The sequence below is a fragment of the Urtica dioica genome, chromosome 12, assembly GCF_054948205.1.
Source record: "Urtica dioica subsp. dioica isolate 48M chromosome 12, U.dioica_male_clone48M_v1_H2, whole genome shotgun sequence".
Taxonomy (NCBI): Eukaryota; Viridiplantae; Streptophyta; class Magnoliopsida; order Rosales; family Urticaceae; genus Urtica; species Urtica dioica.
This window is the reverse complement of record NC_142767.1, coordinates 22,269,197-22,297,027: the sequence shown is the minus strand read 5'-3', so window position 1 is coordinate 22,297,027 and position 27,831 is coordinate 22,269,197. Positions and strand designations below refer to the sequence as shown.

Below are 27,831 nucleotides of genomic sequence, written 5' to 3'. Positions count from 1 at the left end.
TTTTAATTTTTTTTTTCTGTTATTGGTCAACCATTCTTTGACCGGCTGATATTTTTCCCTTTTGTTAATTTGAACGGGTTAAAATGGATTAACTTTAAAGTAGTTTGCTAAAGTGCGTTGTAGTTTTCTATGATAAAATTTCAAGCGAAAATGTTCCCTAAAGCGCGTTGTAGTTATTGAATAAGATCTTGAAGGAGCGATCTTTTTTCTGAATTAATTAACAATGAAAGTGCTTTCGTTCTAGTCGACATCATTCTCTTGCCATGTGAGCACAAAGAGGGCACGATCCATCATCATTAATTACTGAAAATACAGTTCATTGACTCTAAATTAATACGAGTTTTTGTTATTGATCGTTTGTCTTGTCACTATTGAATGGTTAGACATTACTCGTAGATCTAGAAAAAAATTGAGTTTTTTTTTTATTTCTGAAAAATGTACGTCTCATTCTCACCTAGTTTACACGAAGTTGATCATTCAAGTGTTTACAGATTCACATTTACAAAAACTAAAAGGTCAATGATTCTAGATAATAATCAAAATTACATAACCACCTCGAAATGGACACATAATTCCTAAAAAGCACCTCGTTTGAAATCATTCTTGAAAATGTTTTTAGGACTATACTTAAAACATACTATATATACATAAAGTCTGCTTTTTTATTTTTATTTTACATGACATTTACAAAAACTAAAAGGTCAATGATTCTAGATAAAAATCAAAATTACATAACCACCTCGAAATGGACACAAAATTCCTAAAAAGCATCTCGTTTGAAATCATTCTTGAAAATGTTTTTAGGACTATACTTAAAACCTACTATATATACATAAAGTCTGCTTTTTTTAATTTTACATGTACTATATTTCTTCTAGTCACTTGAGTTTGAAAGAAAACTCATTTTTGACACCAAGAAGAAAACTTGAAGTAAGAGAATACTAAGAATGAGATGTCAAGTGTTATACATATACATATATATACACATATACATATACATATACATATACATATACATATATATATATATATATATATATATATATATCAAAACGAGATAACTCACATAATGGACTTAGAGTAGTTTTCCTTGGATCACAACCCTAGACAAATTTCACTCAAGCTTGACCCAACAAGCAATGCATGTGAGGACAATAAAAATGGTCTAAAATATTAAAATTCAATCAATTGATCATCAAAGAATGGGGTCAATACATCCCTACCCTACTTTGCACTTCGTATTTCTCTTATTCCTCATTGGTTCCCACTTGTCCCCTTTTTAGTTTTACTATTTTCCATTTCGATGAACATCATATAAGACTATATAGATAGCCCACCAAGAAGAAAATAAAGCATCCTTGGCGTCACGTCAAAATTATAAGCAACCGTGCCTTGTCGGTGAGTAGTACATGGAGCAAATTAGGAAAGAAAAAAAAATTGGGCTATGCGTATCAATTGATAAAAAGTCAGGGGGCAAATTTGCAAAAAAAAATTCAGGGGGCAAATTTATAAAAGTATATAAATTTAAGCTAAAATTATAAAATTAATGGATAAAAATAATAATTTTAAAAAATTGAGGGGCATTAGACCCCTTGAGCCCAAGGAGCTCCACTTTTTTTTTTTTTTGAACCATCCTTTAAAGAAAAAAATCCTTGAATTAAATTATTCCTTTTACTCGGGCTATAACAAATATATTCAAGTGAAATTGAATCTACTAAATGTCAGTAAAAGCACACCAACAAAGTATACTATCCGCTCTATTTTATATAGGGAATAAGTGAAAAAAAATATCTATTAAATACGTAAAGATAATAATATTGAACATATGGGTGGATTTCTAATTTTGGTTAAGTGGGTGTGGGTCCCACTTTTACATCTCGCTCATCGACACAAAGGAGATCTCAATTCCAATGTGTGCCGTTTTAGTACAAGCCCGAACCACCGACACAAAACAATCCAACAACCCACATCTCGCCACGTGTCTGATCAGACCCTACTTTGCCCATGTAGCAAATCCGCGTCCTGGTAGATTTTATCCCCTGCAACGCCACCACCTTTTTGGGTTTCTGGACTCGCTCATTAGTTGTCTTTGTCCGCAATCCGACAAAAGTCCAAATCCATAAAGTCAAATATAAATGCAACTTAAACGGATTACATATACTTTTCACACGATAAGTCCCTGAATTTATTGTTAAACTATATTTGGTTTCCAATTTTTTTTTCTTCAAATTTTATTTTTACCCTAAGTTGAAAAAAACTTAAACTTCTACTTTCTAGTGTTCATTATCACAATCGAGATCACAATACAAGTAGTGAACAACATTGATAGTATATAGTGTGAAATAAATTGTCTACGATTTATAAAAAAAAAAAGGGAAAAAAATACCTTATCTACGATTAAAATATTATATCTACTTTCAGAATCAGAGTATAAATGAAGAGTTAGATTCTAAAAAGTCTTGAGCTTTTCTATTATATCGGAGTTTTGCCTAATCGTGCAAAACACACTAAGTTGAAGGACTAAAGTTAAAAAAAAAACATTGTAGAGTAAAGCGTAACAGAGAATCAGAGCTCTTTGTCGTTGGGACTGGCCTCAGAATGACTATATATACGTGTGTACAAAAATTCCTGAAAATATCCACTGAATATATTACATTTTGAAGGTCTCTCAGAGAGAGTGAGTGAGAATCGACAATGGAGATTTTCTATTACCTAGTCTTCGGTGGCTTAGCGGCCGTGGTCGCGGCAATGGAGCTCAGCAAGAACACCAAGGACCGTATCAGCACTTCACCGGCCTTCAATTCATTCAAGAACAATTACCTTCTCGTCTACTCTCTCATGATGGGTATATCTACTCTACATATATATATATATGTTTGCGAAATCACATCTTAATTCTATCTTTAGATCTGAAATGGCTTTCGAGATCTCTCTGTTTCTCCGCTTGATTCGTTGTTCTGTAATTGCGTTGTTGTGATTTGATGTTGAGAGAGAGTTGGATCTGATCCGAGCTTGAATTCTAGGTCTTAAGGCTCTGTAATTTGATTGAGACGTCACAATTCTTGTCAGATCTGTTGATTGTTTATTAAGATCCGTGTTTCGGTTGTTAATGTCGTTCGTTTTTCTTTACAATTTAAGATGAGAATTTTGGATTTGAGACTCTTTTTAGCTGGTTGCTGTGTTGATCTATTAGCAAAAGGGTCAAAAATATAGAACGACTTTGAATGCCTATAATCAATCATAGCGAGCAGTGTACAAATTGGTGTTGAAAGTAAATTGCTAATGATATTTTTTGTTTTTTATTTTTGGTTATGTTCAGCGGGAGATTGGTTGCAAGGTCCATATGTATACTTTCTCTACAGTCACTACGGTTTTGGGAAAGGGGAAATCGGACAGCTCTTCATCGCTGGATTCGGATCCTCTATGTTGTTTGGCACAATTGTCGGATCTCTGGCTGACAAACAGTAAGATTTTGCAATTCTCTTGGCTGCAAAAATTTAAATAAGTAAATATCTATTGTTGGTATGTGATGCGTATTATATGGCAGGGGTCGAAAGAGGGCGTCCGTGACGTATTGTATTACTTACATATTGAGCTGTATGACCAAACACTCTCCTCAGTACAGAGTTTTGATGGTTGGCCGTGTTTTGGGTGGAATCGCCACTTCTCTTCTGTTTTCAGCTTTTGAGTCATGGCTTGTTGCAGAGCATAACAAGGTAATCGCTTCTCTTCTTGTTTTTCCTGTACTTTACTTATTCCGTTTTGTTAAGGTTTGGTCGGGGCGCGAAAATTCCGTGGTTCGCGGGGCATACTCGTGGGTTGAGGGATTGGGCCGATAGGCTTTTGTCTCTTTGTAATCTAATTTCTGCCCTGTTCTAAGTCTCTTTGTATTGTAGGACTTAACACGGTAACTTTTTGTGATTGCAGAGAGGTTTTGAGCAACAATGGATATCGATTACATTCTCGAAGGCGATATTTCTCGGAAATGGTCTTGTTGCTATTTTGGCGGGTTTGTTTGGAAATCTGTTGGTTGGAACGTTGCATCTCGGGCCCGTAGCTCCATTTGACGCCGCTTCATGTTTCCTCGCAATCGGAATGGCTGTGATTATGGCATCCTGGTCCGAGAACTACGGTGATGCTTCCGAAAGCAAGGACTTGCTCACCCAATTCCGGGGCGCTGCTGTGGCCATTGCTTCTGGTAAACTCTAAGCTCTCTTAACGTCTAAGCTCACTTTCGAGTAAAGTTTAAAATTAATACGAAAGCTCTAAAATGTTACGAAATAGCCATTTACACTGTCAATAGAATAATATTGACCCCTGTATATAAGCTGTAACATTGCCTCATCTCTGATCTAACACTGCCTCTATGAACTCAGACGAGAAGATAGCGTTGCTCGGCGCGATCCAGTCCCTGTTCGAGGGCTCGATGTACACCTTCGTGTTCCTCTGGACTCCGGCTCTGAGTCCGAACCGCGAGGATATTCCTCACGGCTTCATCTTCGCGACTTTCATGTTGGCCTCGATGATGGGAAGCTCGCTCGCCTCTCGTCTCATGGCCCGCTCCGTTCCGAGGGTCGAGAGCTACATGCAAGCCGTCTTCGCCGTCGCCTCCGCTTCTCTCCTTCTCCCCATTTTAACCAGCGTACGAACATTAATCTCTATAAACCCCCCCAAAAAAAAACATTAATTCATTTATTCTCCGGTGGACTTGACATGATTGTTTTCTTCGGATAAAAAAAAAAAAACAGGTGTTCGTAGCGCCTTCGAACAAGGTCGGTGGTAGCATATCGTTTGGTGGGTGTCTTCAGCTCCTCGGATTCTGCATCTTCGAGGCTTGCGTCGGATTATTTTGGCCGTCCATTATGAAGATGAGGTCACAGTACATCCCCGAGGAATCCAGAAGCACAATCATGAACTTCTTCAGAATCCCTCTCAACATCTTCGTCTGCATCGTCCTCTACAATGTAACCTCATAATCTTTCTTTTTCTTCTTCTTTTCAATCTCAATTACTCGGACAAGTTCTTATTAGACTAACGAGAAAATCGTTTAAATTGAAAGGTCGACGCTTTCCCAATCACCTTCATGTTCGGTATGTGCTCGAGCTTCCTTCTACTCGCGTGCTTCTTGCAGAGGAGGCTCTTCACGATCGCAGAAAAGCCGAGTTAGTACACACAACAACAAAAAAAAAAATTGAAATATCTGAATTTTATTTTTCTTTCCACTAATTAGCTCAATGGTCATTATGACTTGGTTGATATTATTGCAGAGACTCAGAACTGGGAGGCTATGCAAGAAAGAGACTCCGAGGCTGAGCCGCTGAACCTGTAATTCTGTGATGATTCTTTTTGTTGCGACGATGGCGATAAAACAACGCCGTTCAATTCTCGAATATATAGCATTGGTGTTAATTGATGGTTGTATTCAATTTTTTAGTAGAGAGACAAACTTAATAGTTGGTCACAAAGAGGAGAGAGTGACAAGGGTCACTTTAGAGCCTACCTACGTAATTGTTTTTTTTGGTCACAAACCCTTCTTTGTAGTTCAATTTTCAGTTTATTAGTTTCGGTAATATAAATATAATATAATATATACATATCTATTTTTGTAGTGTCAAAGCCACATATCTATTATTGTTTTTTTCTTTCTACATCTATGTTTACAGTACGTATTTCTTCATTAAATTGTAAGTGGTACACGAATGATTATAGCTAAAAGCATCCCTTAACATTAATCATTTCCAAGTTTTCTAATATTGCCCTGTGGTATTATCTTCAATCCTTGAATTTTTATTGCCAATATGCCATTGCTCGGGAAGTATTTTAAGCTTTTAACTAATGAAGAGCATTATAGCAAAGCCAAATCTTCAATTTCATATCAATCTTGAAACAACAATTGAAGGTACGTAAAATTATATGTTCCAATCATAGAACGACAAAAACACATCAACAAATTTCCATTATCAAGTAATGAACGGACAAATTATATAGCAAAGCCAAATCTTCAATTTCATATCAATCTTGAAACAACAATTGAAGGTACGTAAAATTATATTTTCCAATCATAGAACGACAAAAACACATCAACAAATTTCCATGATCAAGTAATGAACGGACAAATTATATACTATACAAAAAGAACAAAGATATGAACATAGCCAACACCATAAACACAATTTTTTTACACTTTTGAGACAACATTTTGAGGAATGCGTGACCTACTTTTATACCCAACCCAACTATAAACTACGAGAACCCATTGACAACTTTCCATGAAAAATTAATACAGAGATATAATCCAAACTAAAAAGAACAAAGAAATGATCATTTGCAACATCATAAACACACATTTTTACACCTGGAATAAGTCATGACCAATATCTTCAAAGCCATCTGCTACGTTTAGCATTGTATGAAGCAACTTCAAGGTCCCCGACGAAGAAAAGGATATTGTCAAAAATCCCGCGGCAAGATTTTTCTTCTTTTTCGCCTCTCGACGCTTCTTCGGTTCTTTCTCTTTTCGAGCCCAAATATCTTCGAATCTCGCCTTGGTGAACAAGGTAATAGGCATCGCCTTCTCTGGTTACCGTCAACCCCCTATTTTTCACCATTCGACCAAAATGGATTAATTAAGTCAAACTATTCCGGTAAAAATATCCGAAATGAAAGTGAGACTTACACTCCGATTCGGTAGCAACGGTCTTGGACCTCGTAAGCATATTTCCACGATTTTGAACTTCCCGGCAATCCTTCACGATCTTTTCCCCATCGTGCCTTGTATAAGTTTGACCAGAGATTGTCATCTGAACCCAACAATTTCCATTTCCTGCAAACTTTGGATTGAAAAAAATATAGAATAATAATGAGAGACATGGCAATCAAAACAAAAACACATGCCAATAATTGCGTGTATTTATTTTGTTTTATCATATCACTGCTCCGCTCAGGATAACAATGGCTATGGATTGCTTGAATGTGAATTGGCTATAGAAAGCACTCATAAACATAATAGCATTACTCCAACTAGACCAACTTTGCGTACTTTACCAGAAGGAAGATAATTTTTTTTTTCTTTCACTAAAAACCATATCATTGGTTTGTAAATGAATTTAATATACTCAATCTAGATCTTGTTTTCCTTGCAATATTTCCATGGAAAAAGCCCCCAGTAACGCACTTTACAGAGAATTTCTTACAATGACAACGAATCTGCAAGGATTTATCATTCACATAACTGAAAAAAAAATTATAATAAAGCGTGAAAAAAACAAGGGAAGTTGTATGACCAATAGTCTTAATTCATCTGTGAAAAGAATGAAGAAGGTCAAACCAACTTATCAAACAATAATTCAAATCCAAATCAAATAGATAATGAATTCTTTATAAGAAAAATCTTCACCATGAAAAGTGTGAGAGAATTGACGGACCTTGATGAGCAGCGGCGAGACTCTGATAATCCATTAAACAAAAAATCTTGTGGCAGATCTCCAATGGCAATCCTTCCATTTTTGCTTCCAATAATATTTTATTTTCCTTCACTGGTATTTGTGATCACTAATCATATATTTTTTTCTTGAGGCGTTGAAATCAATCGTGCGCCTCGATGGCAGATATTGCTACAACTGTTGATGATTCCTGAGTTAAATCCCGTCATTGTTTTATTCTTGTCTGACGTGTAACTCGGATCGACACGTGGCATCATTAGAACGAGTCTTATGTCTATCTGTAAGAGTAACTACTAACTAGTGCAAGTTGGCTGTTGTAAAAAAAAAAAAAAAAAAAAAAAAAAAAAAAAAAAAAAAAAAAAAAAAAAAAACCCCAACGCAGATGCAACAAGAGATAAAATTGGTTTATTAATGTTTGGTCTGTCGGCGCGTTTTTCAAATTTACCGCGAATTATTATTTTTTTCTCAAAAAAAAAAAAAAAAAAACCTATGGACTTATGTCAGACGACGAGTAATCTCATTCAAATCTGTATCAGAAAAACGACGAGTGATCTTATCTCGCAACTTCGTTTAGAAAGATAAATACTCATCAAATTATAACCTGAAATGACACTAGTTCATCCTTCTACATAACTGAGATGCAGATATTAAGTTTACCAAAAAAGAGTTCACAAAATCTAACAAGAAGGTATACATAACCCATCATAAATTGGGTTCCTACATTCATTTAAACTTCATAAAAAGGAGAGGAAAGATCCACTATTCATTTAACATAACTGTTAGAAACAAAAGTTAATGCAGACCGGGCAACAGTTTCAAGTTTTCCCACCAAACCCAAAACCGAATTCTTCAACGTCCCATGCAAACCACCGGCCTCGTCGAACGCGACTTGATCATTTCGCAGTACATGAAGTTTTAATTGCCTCTCCAGAAACCTACGGAGACTCGGCTCCGCTATATTCACAAGACTCAGAGACGCGTTCGTGTGCATGAATTTCGTGACGATGAGTCCCGCTAGAAGTTGCTGGTCTGCCTTTACAAGCTCCGAGACGAAATACGGAAACATGATCCTCCTGAAAAGTAGCAACTCTCTCTCGCTCTCCGCCGATTCTCTTGATAGTTGAGCCGACTGAGACTTGTGAGACAAGTTTCCAACCAAATAGCACGTGTAAGAGAATATCGTACCGTAGGCCGATTCAGATACGATACTAGATATAACCCCCGAGGATAATACGAGAATTAGAAACTCGTGCGACTGCCCAATTGTGCCCGTGATGAACCCTTCTCGAGCCAATTTTTCTTCGAAAGCCGACAAGCATCGAGTCCGTAGTGCCTCGTAAGGAAGCAAGAGAACTGACTGTAGAGCCACGAGGCAATCCGTTCGAAGCAAAGTTTCGGTTATGGTCTTGGCACCGTCCTCATCGAGCAATAAACTGTTGGATTGGTCGATTAGTCTTAGAACAGCTTTGAAATTAGACAATGTGACGAGCTTCTTGAAGATCTCCAACCAACAGACGTGTAACGGGTGAAGCGAAGCGGTGTTTTCAGTGTTTTCCTTCTGTTGCGGTTCGGCGTCTTGGAAACTTTCCCATCCCTCGTCCCAGTCGTCGCTGTTCCACATATTCCCAGCCTCGGATGCTTCTGAAGAGGCTTCCTCTTCGTTCCTGGCCGAGAAAATTCCTTCCCATTCACCCAAAACAGCCACCAGAGAACTACAATGGCGATCGGTTTCGGCAACGCCGCACAACTTGAAGAAGCAATTAGTTGCCGATTCGACTGTCGAGAGATCGTCGGGTGTTACTTCCATTCCAGGCGAAATTCTCGCCGCAAGCTGAGACGACTTGAGCGCGACCAACGTGCTCGTGACTCGGGTAGATGTGTCCGTCGATCCCCGATCGGCGGAGGTTTCACTGTGTTCGCTTGTGTAGTGAATTGCAGCCCATCCTTCCCAGGGTATGACTTTCGAGTGGATCTCGGAAGAGGGACCCTTAATATCTTTACCCGTGAGGAATTGCATGAGCTCTAGCATGTAAACTCGAACCGATCCCGGTACGTTCAGATCATCGGAGAACTCGGCGAGTCTTTTCCAAATCGCGTGCCTGACCTGCTTCAGATCCTCCAGATTTCCCTCCGACTTGCTCACAGAGTTCAATATGTGATAAAAGTTCTGGTGTTCGTGAACTTCACCGGCAGCCAAGACCTGCAAAATGGGCTCCAAAAGCTTCAAGAAGAGATTGGGCAGATCTCGGAGCTCGGTGTTGTCTGATGATGCTTCAGAAAATACTTCAGCCACGGCACTGAATACACAGCCGGAAAAGACCATGGCTCTGCAGAACATGAAAATTTCGAAGGCAGGATCGCCGGATAAGCCATGGTTGACATAGTCGACAAGTGTAAGCCATCCCTGACTTGGCGAGACGTTGTCCTCGATCACAAGTCTCATGAAAACATTCAGACAAGTCATTAAGCAATCGGGAGTGAATACCCTATCTTCCGCGTTATCGCGGGACACGATCTCCTTCATCTCATCGGTGAATTTCATCCAACAGTTTAAGAGAATCAAAATACAGTCCTGCCACGTCGAATCATCGGGAAGAGTTCCGTAAGAACCGTTCAGGGGTACTATGATCATGAAGTACCTTTTTATGAACTCCAAAGCATCGGAATGTTCCAAGCATTTGATATACTTTCTGGAAGAGTCAAAGTTCTGCTCAAGCTGACATATCAAACCCTGCAAGTTTTCTGGCTTCTTGACCATATCCGTTTTAGCTTTGGTCTCGAAAGTCTCCAACAAACCGACTAGATAATGCTTGTACACGTCTTTCCATGACATGAGACCACATTGAGCTGAGTCGCTATAGATATTGATGAGGGTCTCTACCATCTTTGCCAGAACTTCCAAGCTACTATCATCAATGTGCTGGTAGACTTCACGGTTGAAGAACTCTAGGTTTAAGCCTCTAAGCCCAGCAATGTTTTTGAAGTTGAGGCTCGTAAGAGACGAAACTCTAACGCATTCTTGTTCAATTACCTTGTAGTAGCGAGAAAAGCCAAAACCCGATAAGTTAGCTTGTTTTGGGTGTATCTTTGGCAATGATCTTTCGGCTTCTTCTAGCTGTAAACAGCAATCAGAAACCAAGCCAAATACTAGTCCAAGTCGCAACTTGTTACACCCGTCAATCTCAGGGTAAACAGTAGAGGAAATGACTTGGACGGTCTTGACCGCAGAGCCAGTTATTTCATCTTTAAACGCCGAAATTTCACGCACGATATCATCATTGGTCCAAACCTCAGAAACAAGCAAAGAGCTCAAATATTTTAACAACACCTGTCAGGAAACAGAGTAAAAATATAAATTTGTAAGGTGAAATGGTGTCTAAATTATTTATTCTAATTGTGTGGGTATTTGCATACCTCTGTCCGATTTAAGCCATATGTGTCAGCAAGATTTAAAACGTCCTTCAGAATGTGCTTCTTCTCCAACTTGATCGACTCAGTCAGAGAGAGGACAACACTCTCAATGTACTTTGTATCACCAGACAAAAAACGTCCAGCATCAACCCCGGGGACAATCTTCTCCAAAGCTCTGGAACGATCAGCTACAAACTTTTGTTCTTCTAACTTCTGTTTCCATTCTCTCCAAAATGTGGACTGCACTTCATCAAGTTTTGCTATTTCATCTGAAATAAGAAATTACAACATTTGAAAAGAAAAAAAAAAAAAACATTGAAGCAAAAAAGAAAAACAGATGGTTATTTTTTATGGCCTTCATTAGTAACCACCGATTATTTTCAGACATTTGAATGAAAATGAGATAAAAGGGAAATTCCCGGTACCAGGTGTCTGTTTTTCCCTGAATTTCCTGAGTAACATCACTCTCCTCTGGGCAGGATCTCGGCACTCGATTCCATAGTTGTGCAACAAACTGTACATCATTCCAACATTCATGATACTACTAATTTCCTGGTAATCTTTCCTTCTTTTCAGTTCTTCTTCTATGACTTCAATCCCACCAGATGCATCCACCAGATTCAATAGGTAGGAGCAGAAATTCATGCATTTCTCTTCGGTGATTGGTGGCTCAATCATTGACTTTGCCAGAGAGGCAATCAAATAATCTTTCGGAGCAAATCCATTTCTTGCCAGCCAGGATAAGATAGTCAACGCAGCTTGTGTTCTTACACTATAGTATGAGTTTTCCATGTTTTCGGCTTTGCTAATAAGCTCAAGCAACCAAGGCAGCTGTGAAGAAGCGAACGACAAAGTTTTCCCATTGTCTTCCAGAGCAGTTTCCCAGTTCTTTCCTTTCTCAACAGACACGTCTTTAGCAACAACGGCAAGTATTTTTGTGATGTTACTGATGTGTCCTTCGTGATCATCACTGCGGGTTCTTTCAACTTTTTCGAAGATACCTTTTCGGTCAACTCTAATTTCCGACTCCACTAGCATCTCACACTGGCCTTGCATGTCTAAATCTTTCCATGCATGTAACAACTCACTAAGAGATTCCTCATCGCAGTGGCTTAAAGCAAAACCCAATAACCGTTTCCGAGTTTTCATATCCATATTTTCAAGCGCTGGACCCCTGGAAATCGCAGCACATAGATCCCAAACTTGACCATGCCCTTTCTTAGCCAAAACAAGGCAGAGATCGAGGGCCAATTGCAGATCGCCAGCTACTGCAGCTTCTCGAGCAATAGCTTCCTGGACAGCTGATATGTCTTCTACAGAGCTTAATCCCAAGAGTTTCGCAATCTCAATGATTTCATCAACATGCAAATACGCCCCGGTTTGACTCGTAATAGCCATTTTAATGATTTCCATTGGGTCTTTTATTTGTCTGAATTGCATCGGTAAAAGCGTCACTCCTAGATTGGGAAGTTTAATTGTCAGTGCGTCAATAGTGTCAAGCTCTGCCGTAACTACTCTACTGTTTGATAGTAAATTCAAACAATCCCTGGCCTTCCAAATCTGAAACAAGAGCCAATATATTAAAAACTCTTTTACAAACTACATTTTAGTACGTAATATATAACCAAATAGCTAAATTGACATGAAAGGAAAATTTATGTTGGTCTGAATGCTTTGCAAAACATATCAGCTTAGCTGAGAAATACGAGAACATTCCTACGATACGTTACACGTTCACAAAAGGAAATAAGGTAAGAAGGGGATATTGAAATTTGAAACTGCAAAGCACATTATTATAATGAAGGATCTTCAATTGGTGTGCATCTCTAAATCAGCTTACAGAAAGTAACCAACTCTAAGATCTTAACTGTTCTATGCATTACCAATTAGACTCTGATACTTACTTCGGGACTATTGAGACTTGAGGCAGAGAAAAAATATTCCCTTGCAGCTTGAACAACAAGATTCTCTGCCTTATCCGATGACAAAGCAACTGAGCCCGTACCCTTCAAATAGTTCCTAGCAAGAGAGAACTTCCCAGCTTTCAGTAGCCCTCTGCAGAATTCCATGAGCATATACTCTGGATCGAGAAATGGAAATGCCTTCTCTCGCATGCACTGCATATCACGCCACATGCTTGCCCATTCATTATCTGATCGGCCAGGCTGTCGCCGAACAAATTTTGAAAGTATGAGGCGAAGAATTTGCTTTACACCTTTTCCGTCGCCGTGAGATTCGAGAAAAAAATCCAAAGGCTTTGGCACCTGGATCAGAACAAGTCACAGTTATATATTGGAATAGGTTACATCATCTAAAAATTACGATAAGATTACAATAAGTCGCAGTCATGCCACAAACACAAATTACGATAAATGCTTCATAAGGAAAAAGGAAGAAGTGATTTGGAAGCACAAAGATGATAATCATGAACATTTTAGTGATCTATACTGTTCCCCTGAACGGTAAGTACAATTTTTAAACTTCACATAAAAATACGTGTGGAAACGCTACTGGATGACTGAATGACAAACCTGATAAGATGATAAAAGCCTCCCAACTTCGATATGACCCTCTGCAAGTTTTAATCTTCTATCTAGTCCCGCATCATAGAAGGTACTACCTGTACGGTGAAAAACAGGCTACGCTAAATTTTACATTCAAAAGTCTCTTTAAAAAAAAATAGGTTAACTAGACTCGCTAAACAAACAGGAAAACATTCATCAAGTTAAAGTCAAGCATCCAAAACAAGAAACACAGAGTCAAAGGATTACCTTGCATTTGTGGAAGCTTTGACAACATGGCTGTCATGGTACTCCACTTATCTGTTACTTTGGATAAATAAAGGCACTGTAAGGCACAAATTATGGCTTCAGTTTCGTCCCCGAATAAGCCACTGGGTTGGATATCTCCACCCCCTTCTTCTACAACCCTCAAGCAAATGTCCAGTTTATTCTGTGAAGCAATCTCCTTCATCCATCTCACCAAAAATGATTCGGCCTCGTCAGGATCGCCAGAAAGATGATTTCCAGTCACCTGATCATGAGAACCTGAGGTTGTGTGATGATCCCTAACTTTCATGAAGGGAATTGCTTTATCCTGGAGTTTTTGAACAACATTTTCTGCTGTGACTCCCTTGAGCATCATTCTAAACTTTTCATAGTCAGACAATTGTTCCCACGTGGCAAGGTTCATATCAAGTTCGCCATCCGCGTCATCGGAATAAATAAGTTGGTGTAAGTAAGAAACATCATCGTGAAACCTCTTCAACACAGAAATTCCCTTTCTATTCGCAAAATCAAGCAAGGAAAGGCAATTATCTAGCTGCCCGCTACATAAATCAATATCTCTTGCTCTGTTCTTGTACCACGTCGAAAGTTCATCACTTGATGGCCACACGAAACCCACACACTGCTTGAGAATGGGCTCTGTTCGGAACTGAACATCAATCTCATTATTATTGTTATTATTTAGGCTCTGAATTAACCTCACCATCTTCTTGCATTCAACCCAATCTTCTTCCCTCACGACTGTGCTCGAAGGAGGAGACCTGCCAGGAAGAAGCTGTCCGTATGTTTGTACGGGAAGTGTTTCGGGAATACTTGATAGAATCTCCAAAATATAAGGAGCAAGTGAATATGGATGACGCTTGAATAGAAGGTTCAAAGCTCCCATTTTCCCACTTTCAGCCAATGCAACAGCAGCTTCGTTAACAGGCATAACACGAAATTTTGCATAATCCTGCACAGAAAACCTGCAGAAGACTATTCGTTAAACAAGGGTTAGTAGCAACCATCACATAACTAGAAGTTTAGTGTAGTTTAAAGAATTTTGAGTACAAGAGATTTCCTGTAATATCTGATCATTCCTTTGTCCCGTTACGCATAAATACAATCATATGTTTGTCTTGTTTAAGATTAATAACTTGCATGAAGTAAAGATCAAGAAACGTACCTGCCCATGTTTATCCCCAGGTATGTCTCCAACCTGTCTCGGAATTGCAATATCCGAAGCCTACCCATTCGAAAATCTGAAATTTGGCCAGACTCGGAATCTTCTCGGTCAGAATATCTATACTGGTTCGTAAGGCGTAATCCATACTCAAGCAAAGCCTTCGTGGAATCTTCTGTTGATCCAACTTTATCAACACATTCTGAAAGTACGAAAGCTTTATCCTTTATTTTTGAGAGATACATGCTTATTTCATTTAACCCTCGGGTGGAATTCAACCACTGTGACTTAATGACTTCATCTTTATCCAGTCCATGGGAATCAGCAAAATCCAGGGCAGCCTGATATCTTTTATTGTTTATTAAAATGTCATACATTTCAGGGACAGACCTCTTCGTAAATGTCACTAAGTTCCAACTCAACTTAGAAATCTCAAAATGGTTAAACTCATCAGTAATCTGCTCTAAACGATGCGATTCATCTGTTCCCTTGTCCTTAGAAAGATTCTCTACCATGCTCTCCAGAAGAAACAGATTTCCTTGAAACTGATAAACTCGTTCTAACACAGGCATAGAGTATACGAGATCATTTTCCAATTGATAACCGCTGCATATATTACCCATGTTAATGACACCTGTTCTTTTTACAATTGCAAGAACATGATCAGACCACCAGGTAAAATCCACAACATCATTAAAGAATTCACTTCCATTTATTGAATTCTCTACTACTTCTGACACACAACTCTCTGCTATATCGAACTTCGAAAGTGAAAAGCGTTTCTTATCCATCTTGAAAATATGCAAGCATCCCATCGTATCTAGAGTACAAATAAACTCGGCTTCTGGCGAGATTACCACCTTTGGATATGCTAGCTGACCTTTATGTTCCTTCGGTTTGGTATTCAAGCCTTCGAACTGAATGGTAAATAACTGTTCGAAGTCCATGACGTTACTCTTACGCCATATAGAAAGATTCCAGGATCCTGGAACAGACGTGAATACCTAATCAACAATTACTATTAAGAGAAGATTGAAAATCAATGATAGAAGAATCAACATTTGAAGAGCTGAAAATGTCAAAACTCTGATTTCAGAAACAGATATGCATAACATCAGCGTCTACGGTTTCCAGTGACATTTCCGTACAATATTAAAAGAATCTGATTTTCATATTATCGAAATTTATCGGATGGTCTATATTAATTAACATGTCGAATATTAACCGAATGAAGATATTTTTTTAATCTTTGTGGTGCTAAAATAACTTTATAAAACATAATACATGAGTAAAAGTTAAAATATTAAAAAAAATGATTAGTTATTAAAATAACAGCCAAAATAACAAGGCATGGGAAAAGTAGCAGATACTACATAATATGTTACCTGTACTTTGTGTAATGCTATCTGAACAAGACACAACAGCAAGCATTGAGAGTTCAAGATGGTAATCAACACTACAGACATTTTGCACCAGCTTTCCCTTTTGAGTTAATGCATTATTGATAGAGGTGTTGGGTTCTCGGCTGATCTCAATATGCTGAAGGGAACCATCTGATATCACAACTGTGAAGCTACACCTGGATAGATTTTTGTTTAACGTACAAGCAAGTAAAAAAAATTTGAGTCAAGTTTTATTTCAACCCAGAGGAATGACAGCAAATCCACAAACACAAATAATTATTAAAAATACTAATTGAAAGAAGAACAACTTACAAACAAGATGTATGCACATCAGAATCCTCGTTTGCAAGGACCTTTATGATTGGCGAAGAGACTTTTAATTGCCTCTTCGTAATCCTAACTATCTCGTCCCCATTGGCTTTGATAAAATACAGAGTGTCCGTATCATCAACTACTCCAAGAACCGCATGGCTTTCTGACCAAGTCCCAGTTGAAAACGTAACAAGGCTGCGAGCTACCACAGTTTTTACTCGTCAGAAAATCGGGTTTTTTCGCTACCGAAACCAATCAACACTTGTCCACATAATACAAAATGCAAAATGCAAAAAAAAAAAAAAAAAAAGCAGAAGCACGAGACAGATATAAGTAACTTTATATGCAAAACCCTGAAATTCTTACTCGTAAAAGTGCCACATGGGGTTGAGTAGTCATCTTTCTTCTGCAAAATTGTTATCTGATTCCCCGCTGCTACAGCCACATGCTCACCGCTCGGAGATATAAATAGAGATGATATTTTTCTCAATTTTCTTGGTTGCTTAGACTCGAACCACTTTTCTTTAAGCCGACTCACACCTAAGAAAAATCGCCAAAGCAATGTCAAGCAATTTCCAACTGAGAAACCGATTGATCAAAGCAAGTTTATTTAGATGCTTGCAAGCAATGATCAAACCGAGGTAACTACTGAACACAACAAATTACTGGCATATAATCAAATTAAAAAGCAAGCTGATTGATTCAGAATCGAATCCACAAACAGGCAAAATATTAAGGAATTTCAATATCACAAAGCCAATGCTCTATACAACCATCAACACAAGCCAACAATAAGCTCTGAGAATGAGAGATTCAGACAAGACCAATAATCAATGAGTTCAAACGGACAATGAAATTGGACAAACCTTGAACTGAAAGCAGCGATAGAAAACCGCCAGAATCTCCATTATCAATCTAAACTTAGAAACACAAAAACATAATCAAAACACGGAACTGAGAAATGAAAAAGGTTAGCGTTCTGAATCAGGGAAAAGAAACTCGGAACCTGTTGGGGAGGGTAATTGGGAGTGTACGGCCTCGAAGCGCGACGACGAGTCTCGTAAAGCACTGGTTCAGACTCTCTATCGTCCATTGCCATGGTCACAGTGCTGTGAGATCTCAATCCCTAGGGCTGTCAAATGGTTAAGAAAGAGATTCGATTTCCATAGACACAGAAAGAAAGATGGTGAAGATAATTTTTAAGGAAAGACACGATCAGAATGAAGAAGAAATAAATTATTTAGAATTTTGACAAGTTTTATTTAATTCGTTTGCAAGAGTGATTCATTTATTTTTATTTTTATCAAATAAGAGTGATTCATTTAACACCCTTTATTTAAATTAAAATGAGTTCCCTTTAAAAAAAATGTGTTTTTTTATAAATAAAAGGGATTTGAAATATTATTCATCGCAAATTCTTAATTTCATTACATTTACAAATTATTATTATTATTATTATTATATATATAAAGTAGAAGTTTGATCTTAAGAGACAAAATCATTACCCATTTATTAGTCGCAGATTTTTTATTTTTTATTTTTATCTTTTTAGAAAAAAGAAATATTTGATCATAAATACAAGTATTACTCATTCGTACCGATTTTTTTTAATTAAAAAGATAAAAATATCTCCAAAAAAATTTTAATTCATTTTTTTCAAACTTAAATATTTTTGGACATGTCTCCGTATATTTTTTCCTCAAGACTAAAATATAGTAACTATTCCGCTGTAACACGCGGGACATACTACTTGTACCATATATAATAAACAAAAAATTAGCCAAATAAGTCACCGAAAGTCTAAGAATTCCTAAATAGCTAACATTTTGTAAATTTTTTGTAAATAATCACCCCAACTTATTTACGACATTCATAAAGACAAAAATACCAAAAAAAAAATCCCACCTATTTTGAGGTTTTTTTTAGTGCCGTGAATAAGTTGAGATAGTTATTTACAGAAAATTAACAAAAAATTAGCTATTATACAAAACGCTATAAGTCAAATGGCTATATAGCTAAAAGACCCTAAAATAAATCGTGACAACAAAGTACCATAATATAAGAGATCTTATAGAAAAATACTTTTAAGCTCCCACATCTAGCTAGATGCACTCAATATTGACCAATAAATTATCTTATTACTCTGTTTAGAGGATTTGTTTAGATGATTCAGTCGGATCCGATCCAAAATCAATCACTAAATTAAATTAATTGCTTGAAAAAATTGTGATAAACTAAATAAGTACTAAACCAAAGCGGACAAAATTTAGATCGGTCCGGTCTAATTTAGTCCAGAGTTTAAATCGTATAGAATACCTTCATAATAGTCTTTTATTTATTGATTTTAGTCATTCTAAATTATTTTGTCTTGCTACAAATATAAAAGTGATTAGTCTTTTTTTTTCTTTTTCTTTTTTTTTTTCTCTTTCTATAGTTGCAAATCATACTAACAAACTTTGGCCCTTTTTTATATTTAAATCAAACACAAAACACAATTAATTTGTGAAGGTGAACTATAGATGTACTCAAATCATATTGAGTCAAAGAAGAGGAAGAGAAAAATAGTAATATTACAATTTAATCACTAGAATAAACACATAATAATAATAATAATAATACTGAGTGATCTAGAAAGGAATAATAATAATAATATTCAATACATTCATCAAGAATCTGGAAAGACAGAGACCAAAGTGGAACGTAGTCGATGACATCCCTGAAGTAAAAAGAAGGCACATCGAGCTCCGCTACGACGCGACAGCTGTCACCATAGCCGATGATCTGCGGGTCCCACAGAACGAGCTGGTTCTTCCGTGGCCGGCGATCCGACTTATCGATGATCAGAAACAGCCGTTTGCTAAGAACATCTTCGAAATTATTGTTGGGGAAGTAAGTGAGCGCGAAAAGCTTAGACCAACGAAACTCGTCGCCGTTCTTGATCATCACCGAGACCGCCCAGACCTCGTTCCCGTCCCGCGCCATCACGGCCACCGAGTCCTCGTTCCAACCGAACAGAGGACTCGTCTCCGTTAAATCATCGGGCATCAAGATTATCTTTCGCGCTTTCCCGTTCCGATACGAGAACGACAACACCGCCGGTGAAGAAGATCGGCGAGGAAAAGATTGCTTGCAGAGGAAGTAAAACTCGCCGCCAACGGAAACCCCGACTCTGTGAAAGAGTGAGAATCCGGGGAAGGGTTCGAGGTTCTTCCACGAATCGGCTCTCTTGCTATACACTTGGAAATTCAGCGAACCAATTACCTCGGCTTTGTTCTGACCCACTCGTACCACCTTGTGATCGTCGCTGATTTCGTCGAACCCTATGGTCCCGAAGTGAAAATCGTCGCCGATCGCGGGATTCGGAAGAATCCGGAACTTTCTGGTGGCCGGGTTCCACAGCGTCATCGAACTTTCTGGGAGATATGACGTGTCGAACTCCGGTGGTGGACTGAGATTAGTTTCGTCTTTACGGACCAAAAGCACTCTCTGTCCTTCTTCGTCGGAGCATTTATAGAAATGTTCTCTCGCGTGAACGATGGCCGAGATTTCTCGGCCTACTTCGCGAGTAGTGTGAGCTTTCTTTAGACCCGCGTCGTTGCTTATGAAGTCGAACCATTCCTTCGACACGCTTTTGAATCGGATCACAGATTTCGTCGGCAGTTTCGGGAGAATCTCAGATTGCACTAAGTATTCCGGCAATGTTTTGCCCGTCGGAAACTCCATCGTTGTATGTATAGGCTGTGAAGTATAAAACTTTTTTTTTTCTTTCTTTTCTTCCGGTTGTAGTCTATCCGGGTAAATTATAAATTAGAATATATGTTTAGCAGTGTTGTTATTGTATGGTTATTTTATTATTATTATTCTTAATAGTAGTTTCCTTATTTCCAAAAATAGTTTACTTTTTCGTAATAGCTATAAATAGTAGTTTTCCGTTTATTAACTATTATTACTTACTATTTAACTTGTAATGGTATATTTTTGAAAACTGACCATGTAATCTTTAGAAAGTTCGACATATGTACACACACAGATTATTTAGTTTCCTATTTGGGTAATATAGCTAAATAGCCTCCCATATTTAGACAGTTTTGGATTTAGCCAACATTTGATTAATTTCGTGTTAATAGACAGCCCAATTTATTTACATAGATAAAAATACCAAAATAACCTCACAACCGTTCCCGCCCATTAACATGCTGAAAATAAAACATTAAATACAAAATATACTGATATAACCGCCCATTAATGTCATTAAGATCATTAAGAAAGAAGAAAGAAAAAAGAAGAATGAAGACACTGTTGTGGCTGGTCGGGCTTTTTGGTTTCTTATCCTCGCTCGCGACAACCTGTGCGCAGTTCCATGGCCGACCTTGTCTGGCTTCTTCGTGCGGAAGCATCGCCAACATATCTCATCCTCTCCGACTCAAAAGCGACCCCAAACCCTGTGGCGATCCACGCTACGAGCTTTCTTGTGAGAATAACTCAACTGTGCTGTACTTTGGAAGTATTATAACACTATGTGCAGACAATAAATTACAACAATTATACGATCAGAATTGTGGACGCTAATGATCAGAAATATAGCAATTGTTTCTCTTTCCCTCAAAACGAACCTCTTGTTCGATGAGCTTAGTGAAGAACCGCTCGGCCTGAACCGCCGTGACATCGCCGCGATAATCGCGCCAGATCAGGACTCAGCCTTTGATGTCGAGAAGGAACAGTCGCGGCCCTTGACGAGGTTCAGGTCGGGATCGACCTCGTCGGCGCCGTCGATGGCGAGGTCGAGGCGGGGATGGTCGTCGAGGACGGAGAGCGGGAGCGCAGGCTAAGGCGGAGCGACGGCGGCGAGAGGAGCGAGATTGAACTGGATGCCATTTTCCCTGTTTTGTGTCCCTGTGAGAGAGGAGTTGAGTTTTTTTTTTTTTTAATACAGTATGTCGTGTAAATTGATAGCCTATTTACATTATGTTCGTGTAAATAGAAATCATATTTACAGTATATTCGTGTAAATACGAAGCTTATTTACAGTATATTCACTGTAAATAAAAAGCCTATTTACAGTGTATTCGTGTAAATAAACTGAAAAATTCTGGAAATATTTTGAGCACGAAAATTCTAGAAATTATGAATATATGAAAGACAAAATAATATCAATGAATGAAGGAATTAATTCGAAATTCGTTACCTAATGAATTGCAACGAAAATATAAACTAATTACCTAAAGTCAACGTTGAAAATTTCCAAATACATAACAATTAATGGCTAATATCTTTCAAAATCTGCTCAAAATTCAAATTTCAAATTTGAAAACTTCTCTATTCGGTTTCAATATTTAATTCGATTTTTTTTTTAAAAATGCCTAATTAAAATAGCGTAAGGACAAAAAGGTAAAACTAAATCAATTAATAAGCTGACACGTAAGCAAGATGGCTATTTACGGGAAATTAACGAAAGGTTGGCTAAAACCAAATTGCTAGTGTTTTAGATGGCTAAACAGCTAATTATTTGTTTTATTATTAATGATAGTGTCTCTTCTCTTGTATACATATAAGTAACCAAATCTTTTTTCCCCCTTGAAAAGTTATCAAATCTTATTCGTTTAATTTAATATTATGATTTCCATTTTTTATAGCTAATTTCCCCTTTTCTTGAGGAAACAAACTAATTTTGCTGATATTTTATGTTGGAATTTCACTAAATATGTAAATAAATTAGATATTATCCTTTTTGCATGAAAACTTTTATAATATTCACTTCCATAGTTTTAAAGCTTAATTACGTATGTGATGCCAATTTCCAATACTATGCCAATTTCCAATATATGCAAATGCAAGTAAACTTTCCAAACCCGAAGAAGCTTAAGGAAATCAAAGACGATTTTCAAAATAATTATTGGCCCCTTTTGAAAAATAAAAGTATTGTTAAATTTTACCCGAACGTTTTTGTATTTTAGAAATTGAACCCCCTTAAGTTGGATTAGCGTTGGATTCAGATAAGGTGGCATCTCTGTCGTACCCTTCTTTTGTAAAAACCTTTACCAACATTGATTATAATAAATAAATAATAAAAAAAAACTCTGTTTCTTCTAAAAAAAATAAAAATAAAATCTACTCATTTAAAAAAAAAAAAAAACTTAAGTTTGAAGATATATATGGCTCATAGCCCCGCATGGCGTGTGTATACATAAGCGTTCAATGGATTTTTGTTTTCCTTTCAAACGCTAACTTGAGTACTTGCTGAATCCCCATAAAATTATCTCAATTAAATTTACTTTAAAATATTATATACTACAAAGAAAAGGAATAATCATAAAACAAAATGACTTAACTATTAAAATTATGAACTGATCTGTCGTTGGATTATAATTTATTGGACGAACGACAGAACGTGGCTCAAGCATTACAAGTAAGCGTTCACTTTGAAACAAGAACGTTTTAGGCAATAAAACGTTTTCTTATATTTTTTTTCTTGAAGTTCTTAAAGTCAATTTTATCCAATCTTCGCTTACGCAATAAATACAATTTTAACACTCGCAGATGGTGCACATGAATAAACTTTGTTTTGTACTATGCTATAAACACATAATAAAAAAATAGATAGAACAAACATTAGAAATCAAACGGATTTAACAAGCAATATCCGAAAAGACCGAGACCAAGGTGGGAACGTAGTCGATGGCCTCACTGAAGAATCGAAAAGGCTCGAATATCTCGTCGAGCCCGAGACAGCTGTCATCCGATCCGTCTCGCCGTGGGTCCCACGGAACAATAAGCTTGCTGCTCCGAACCCCGCGAATACAAGAGCTATGTAGCTCCGATAACACGAAAAGCTTGGACCAACAAAACCCGTTACGATCCTCGATCATCACCCGAAACTCATACCCGTTGTCGCTGAAGCCGATCAAAGCCAGCGAGTCATACTTCCACGGGACGAGTTTGAGGTCTCGCGAGCCACGATGATTATCATAATCGGGTGCGTCGATTAGCTCTCGCGCTTCCTCGTTCCGGTAATCAAACGACAAGATCACGGTTTTTTCGTCGTCGCTGATTCTCCGACCGAGAAAGTAGAACGCTCCGCGGATCGAAACCGAGCGGTCAGAGCTCGAGAGCCTGAATCCGCGGAAGGGTTCGAGCTTCTTCCACGAATCGGCTCTCTTTGTAAAGACTTGGAAGCCAAGCGACCCAACCGTTGGATTATTATAATCATCATCGCCGTCGATCTTCAGCGCCTCGGTTACTCGAACCACCTTGTGATCGCCGCTCTGGTCGTCGAACCCTATTCCCGAGATATGGTAACAGACGAAAATCTCGGCGTCGCTGTCGAACAAGGGCTCCGGAAGATTCCGGAACTCTCTGGTGGCCGGGTTCCACATCGTCAAGCCCCAGGGCTGCTTGGAGACGAGGACGAGGCCGCCGGAGGACCCGATGACGTGGATTTTTTCGTGTTGTGGAAGATATGACGTGTCAAACTCCTTTGCCGTCGCTCCAGAGACAAAGAGCAGTTTGCGATGGTGTTTGTTGATCTTGGCGTGAACGATGACCGAGATTTCGTCGGAGCTACGAGCCGTGGTGGTGTGATGACGAGCGTGAGCTTTTTTCAGATCGGCGTCGTTGGCGATTAAGTCTCGCCAATTCTTGGAGACGCTTTTGAATCGGAGGAGAGAATTCGCCGGAAGCTTCGGCAGAATCTCCGACAGAATCAAATCTTCCGGCAGTGTTCTGTGCATCGGAAACTCCATATAATTGATCGGAAATAATGGGCTGGGAATAGGGATAATGTCGATCAGTAGTATTATATATGTATACAGAAGAAACTACGACTTATACTAATATAGTATTATAACTAAATATTCTAATAAAATAATATATTCTACTTTTCCATATTGTTTTAGTTTTTGGGCGTAAACAAATTCCTATAATAGTAAGAGCAGTTTACCTTTTTAATAATAAATATTAATAGTAATGATTTTGAGGCCTGAAACAAAAATTTTAAAAATGGTTTTTATTCAACATATAAGAAAAAAAATTCTAGTTATAACACTTATGAAAAAATCTGTCAAACAATAATAACTTTTTGATTACTTTATAATCTGACAAATATATAAGCAAATGAAGAAGAATAGTGGCAATAAATTAACGTGAATAAGTTTGCATTGGTATTTTTAACAAAATAAAAAAATAAAAAAATAACAGATTTGTGCATCCAGCACTAAGTACATATGTCTGGCACTAGTGTTAATCATAATACAAGGTAACCATGAGAGAAAGATGTATATATATATATATATATCATATATGTATATATTTATGTATGTATATATGTATTATATGTATATGTACGGCTGATAAGAGACAGAAAATACATGCTTTATTTTAGAAAACATAAAATATATTTACATAACATAGTATTCGTATCATGACTTTGATGTGTGTGTATATTATGTGTGTGTATAAAACTTACGATGGATATGTGAAACAAGCCAATGACTTCTCTAAAGCCAAATGATAGTTTCGTATCATACTATCATAGTACTAGTTTGGTAATTTAGCTTTGTAATGGTACTATTACCACACAATCTTTTTATGAATAATACTCATATTATTAGACGCAAAGGCGGAGCCAGGTGGGGGCCAGGGTGGGCCAATGCCCCCCCTCAATTTTTGAAAATTATTTTTTAATCCCAAATTTTTATATTTTTTTATAATTTTACCCTTAAATTTTACTAATAATTATGTTTTTGATCCAAATTTGTAAGTTTTTTTTCAATAATGCCCCTCCTCAAAAATATTTCTCAAATTTGCCCCTTTTTAATTGAAATCCTGGCTCGGCCACTGATTAGACGTGTATTTTTCATTTATATCATAAGTCATAAGTAACCAATTTGAATATATGATCATATATGGGGTCTTAAACATGTTAATATATTAAAATATTACTCGATTTAGGCCGCATCAAGCATGAGATTACATAATGACCAACATTTTAAAGTTTTTTGCAAAATGACCAAATTTGTTTACGTGGTATTTCAGTTGAATTTGTGATTAATAAAGCAATATCTGTAATATGCAAGTCAACTATGATGATTTTGAAAACTAAAGCTTGATTTCCTAGTTTATAACAACAGATTTCTATATAAAAAAAATAATATATCAAACAGAATCATTTTATTCAAAATTAAAAAAAAATATATATATTAAGCGCTTATTTAAAATATATATATATATATCATTTCGTAAAGGTACTTTTATGCTCAGATTTTTCTACAAGTTTACTCGAAAATTCCAGGTTTCATCAATGATGAGCGAAGGATTTCCTTTGATTTCCAAGTTCTATGTTATTTAATTATTAAAATAATAGTATGTTATATATATATATATATATATATATATATATATATATATTAAGTAACAACTGAAACTGAACGTAGATGCAACTTTAATTACGTTTTCTTATGTTTGTTAAAGAATTTGCAATTTATGCAAATTATATTCCTGTGTGTAGATTTGAGAGAAGTAAAAGTAAAAGTGTAAAACAATTGTTTTACTATTACTACGCTTGATGAAATATTGTATCACTACATACATAGTACTGGATCAATCGATAACGCTTGAAACATTTTACTCATTTTGAACGCTAATTGTATTATTCTTCTCCGGAGAGCACATAATTATTTATAGAGTAACCAATGAACAACGAGCTAGTCGTTTCAATTCCAAATGAAACTCTGATATTTTGATAAACAAGAATACGAAGTTTATATCATTAAATCCGAGCGTAAACAATATGTAGTGTACTCATTTTTTTATGGGCTTTTCAACTACGATGACGTGGATGGACAGAAAAAATGGTGGGAACATAATCATGAGCTTGGCCGAAAAGCCATGACCGTCGGATTTTCGCGAGCTTTGAGCCGCCCTTGATCTCTCCGACGTCCTTTTCCGGGTCCCACCATCGGAGCTCGGTGCTCCGCCACCGAGTCTCCACGATTATCGGGAACCGGTCTCTCCAAATCCCTCTCATGTGATGGTAAAAGTTAAAAGTGAAGAGCTTTGACCAACTAGATAATAACCCTCCTCCCATTTTGCTTTTGCTCTTGCTCTTGACCATAACCCAAAAGTCAAACACGTTGACTTCCATGGGCCGCGCCGAGACCACCGCCACCGAGCCTCCCTTCCACTTGGCGAGGCTCACGAGTTCCCCCGCGGCGGCGGCGCAGCATTGCTCCGGCGGGGCCGTGAATTCCCTCACTTCCTCGTCGTGATAACTAAACGACAAGATCACGCGCGACGACGATGCGTCATTACTTGCGCCGCAAGACATCATGTACAAAACCCCTCCCGCGGAAACCACACAGAAATCGGGGCCCGAAATCTTGTACCCCTTCAAAGGCTTGGGCTTCTTCTTCTTCCACGACCCGTCTTCTCGGCTGAAGATTTCGAAATCGAGTCCGCCACCTGGCGGATCGTGATTCGTCGTCTCGACGACCCTCAAGGCCTTGTGGTCCCTCTTCTTCTCGTCGAACCCTAGGTCGAAAAACGATCGGCTGTTGAATCCGATCCCCAACGCCGAGACGCTCGGCTTCGGGAGAACCCGAAACGCCCTCGTGGCCGGGTTCCAAAGAACCAACTTGTTGTCGGGAGCGGAGAACTTGTCGTCGGTGAGGAGAATCAGACCGTTGGAGGATCCAAGGATCTCGACGTCGTTCCGCGCCAGGGCTGCCTTGTGGAACAAGTAAGACGAGTCTACTCTCTTGGCCTTGGGGCTCGTATCGTCGCCGTGGAGAACGAGCATTTTGGGTCTTTCTCTGCTGCGAGAGTGAGTCGCGACGATGATGCTCGAGTTTTCTCCGCCGGAGGAGGAGGAGAGAGAGTGGGATTCGGCGAGCGACGTGTCGTTCGAGATCCGATCGAGCCACTTCTTCGACACGCATTTGAACCGCACCAGAGATTTCACCGGCAACTTCGGTAGAATCTCCGACAGAACGAACTCTTCGATCAACTCCACGTCGTTTCTAGGGTTTGAACAGATCGTCGCGATATTATTTCCCATTGTGGTATATATCAGTTTATTCAATGGCGGTCACTTAGCTTTCTTTCTTGATAAATAGATAAGGATTGATTACAGATGTGAGAAATTAAAAAAAAAAAAAAAAAATTACGAGAATTTGGATATGGTTAATTATGAGTCTTTGTTTCGAGTTTTATGCATTGACCAATCTCATGCTTGACTTTTTCGTTGGAATGGTTTGTAGTAGCTAAACTCGGAACTATATTTATGTGACTCGTTTGTGGATAATATACCTTATTTTTCATTT

General features: G+C 37.9%; 6 protein-coding genes across 6 annotated transcripts; 1 reads left to right on the top strand and 5 right to left on the bottom strand.

Annotated features, from left to right (window-relative positions):
- Window positions 1-2,606: 2,606 nt before the first annotated feature.
- Window positions 2,607-5,648, top strand: LOC149380435 (uncharacterized). The gene is made up of 8 exons (XM_089602963.1): window positions 2,607-2,845; window positions 3,320-3,464; window positions 3,548-3,716; window positions 3,928-4,198; window positions 4,377-4,642; window positions 4,749-4,964; window positions 5,060-5,162; window positions 5,268-5,648. The coding sequence occupies exons 1-8, from the start codon at window positions 2,695-2,697 to the stop codon at window positions 5,327-5,329; spliced, it is 1,383 nt and encodes a 460-aa protein (XP_089459089.1). The 5' UTR covers window positions 2,607-2,694; the 3' UTR covers window positions 5,330-5,648.
- LOC149380434 (uncharacterized) lies at window positions 5,509-7,652 on the bottom strand. The gene is made up of 3 exons (XM_089602964.1): window positions 7,425-7,652; window positions 6,677-6,830; window positions 5,509-6,594 (listed from the first exon to the last, which is right to left on the bottom strand). The coding sequence occupies exons 1-3, from the start codon at window positions 7,501-7,503 to the stop codon at window positions 6,381-6,383; spliced, it is 447 nt and encodes a 148-aa protein (XP_089459090.1). The 5' UTR covers window positions 7,504-7,652; the 3' UTR covers window positions 5,509-6,380.
- A 384-nt stretch (window positions 7,653-8,036) lies between these two features.
- On the bottom strand, window positions 8,037-17,812 carry LOC149380433 (neuroblastoma-amplified sequence protein). The gene is made up of 12 exons (XM_089602962.1): window positions 17,523-17,812; window positions 17,383-17,431; window positions 16,883-17,056; window positions 16,517-16,718; window positions 16,187-16,380; window positions 14,805-15,786; window positions 13,625-14,604; window positions 13,385-13,473; window positions 12,758-13,117; window positions 11,279-12,413; window positions 10,857-11,122; window positions 8,037-10,770 (listed from the first exon to the last, which is right to left on the bottom strand). The coding sequence occupies exons 1-12, from the start codon at window positions 17,613-17,615 to the stop codon at window positions 8,206-8,208; spliced, it is 7,089 nt and encodes a 2,362-aa protein (XP_089459088.1). The 5' UTR covers window positions 17,616-17,812; the 3' UTR covers window positions 8,037-8,205.
- A 1,281-nt stretch (window positions 17,813-19,093) lies between these two features.
- Window positions 19,094-20,239, bottom strand: LOC149380432 (putative F-box protein At3g16210). The gene is made up of 2 exons (XM_089604158.1): window positions 19,206-20,239; window positions 19,094-19,100 (listed from the first exon to the last, which is right to left on the bottom strand). The coding sequence occupies exons 1-2, from the start codon at window positions 20,237-20,239 to the stop codon at window positions 19,094-19,096; spliced, it is 1,041 nt and encodes a 346-aa protein (XP_089460284.1).
- A 2,903-nt stretch (window positions 20,240-23,142) lies between these two features.
- On the bottom strand, window positions 23,143-24,255 carry LOC149380431 (F-box protein CPR1-like). The gene has a single exon (XM_089604157.1). It carries the CDS (start codon window positions 24,253-24,255, stop codon window positions 23,143-23,145), a length of 1,113 nt encoding a protein of 370 aa, XP_089460283.1.
- Window positions 24,256-26,330: 2,075 nt separating this feature from the next.
- On the bottom strand, window positions 26,331-27,566 carry LOC149380430 (F-box/kelch-repeat protein At3g23880-like). Its single transcript, XM_089604155.1, has one exon. It carries the CDS (start codon window positions 27,564-27,566, stop codon window positions 26,331-26,333), a length of 1,236 nt encoding a protein of 411 aa, XP_089460281.1.
- Between the last annotated feature and the right edge of the window lie 265 nt (window positions 27,567-27,831).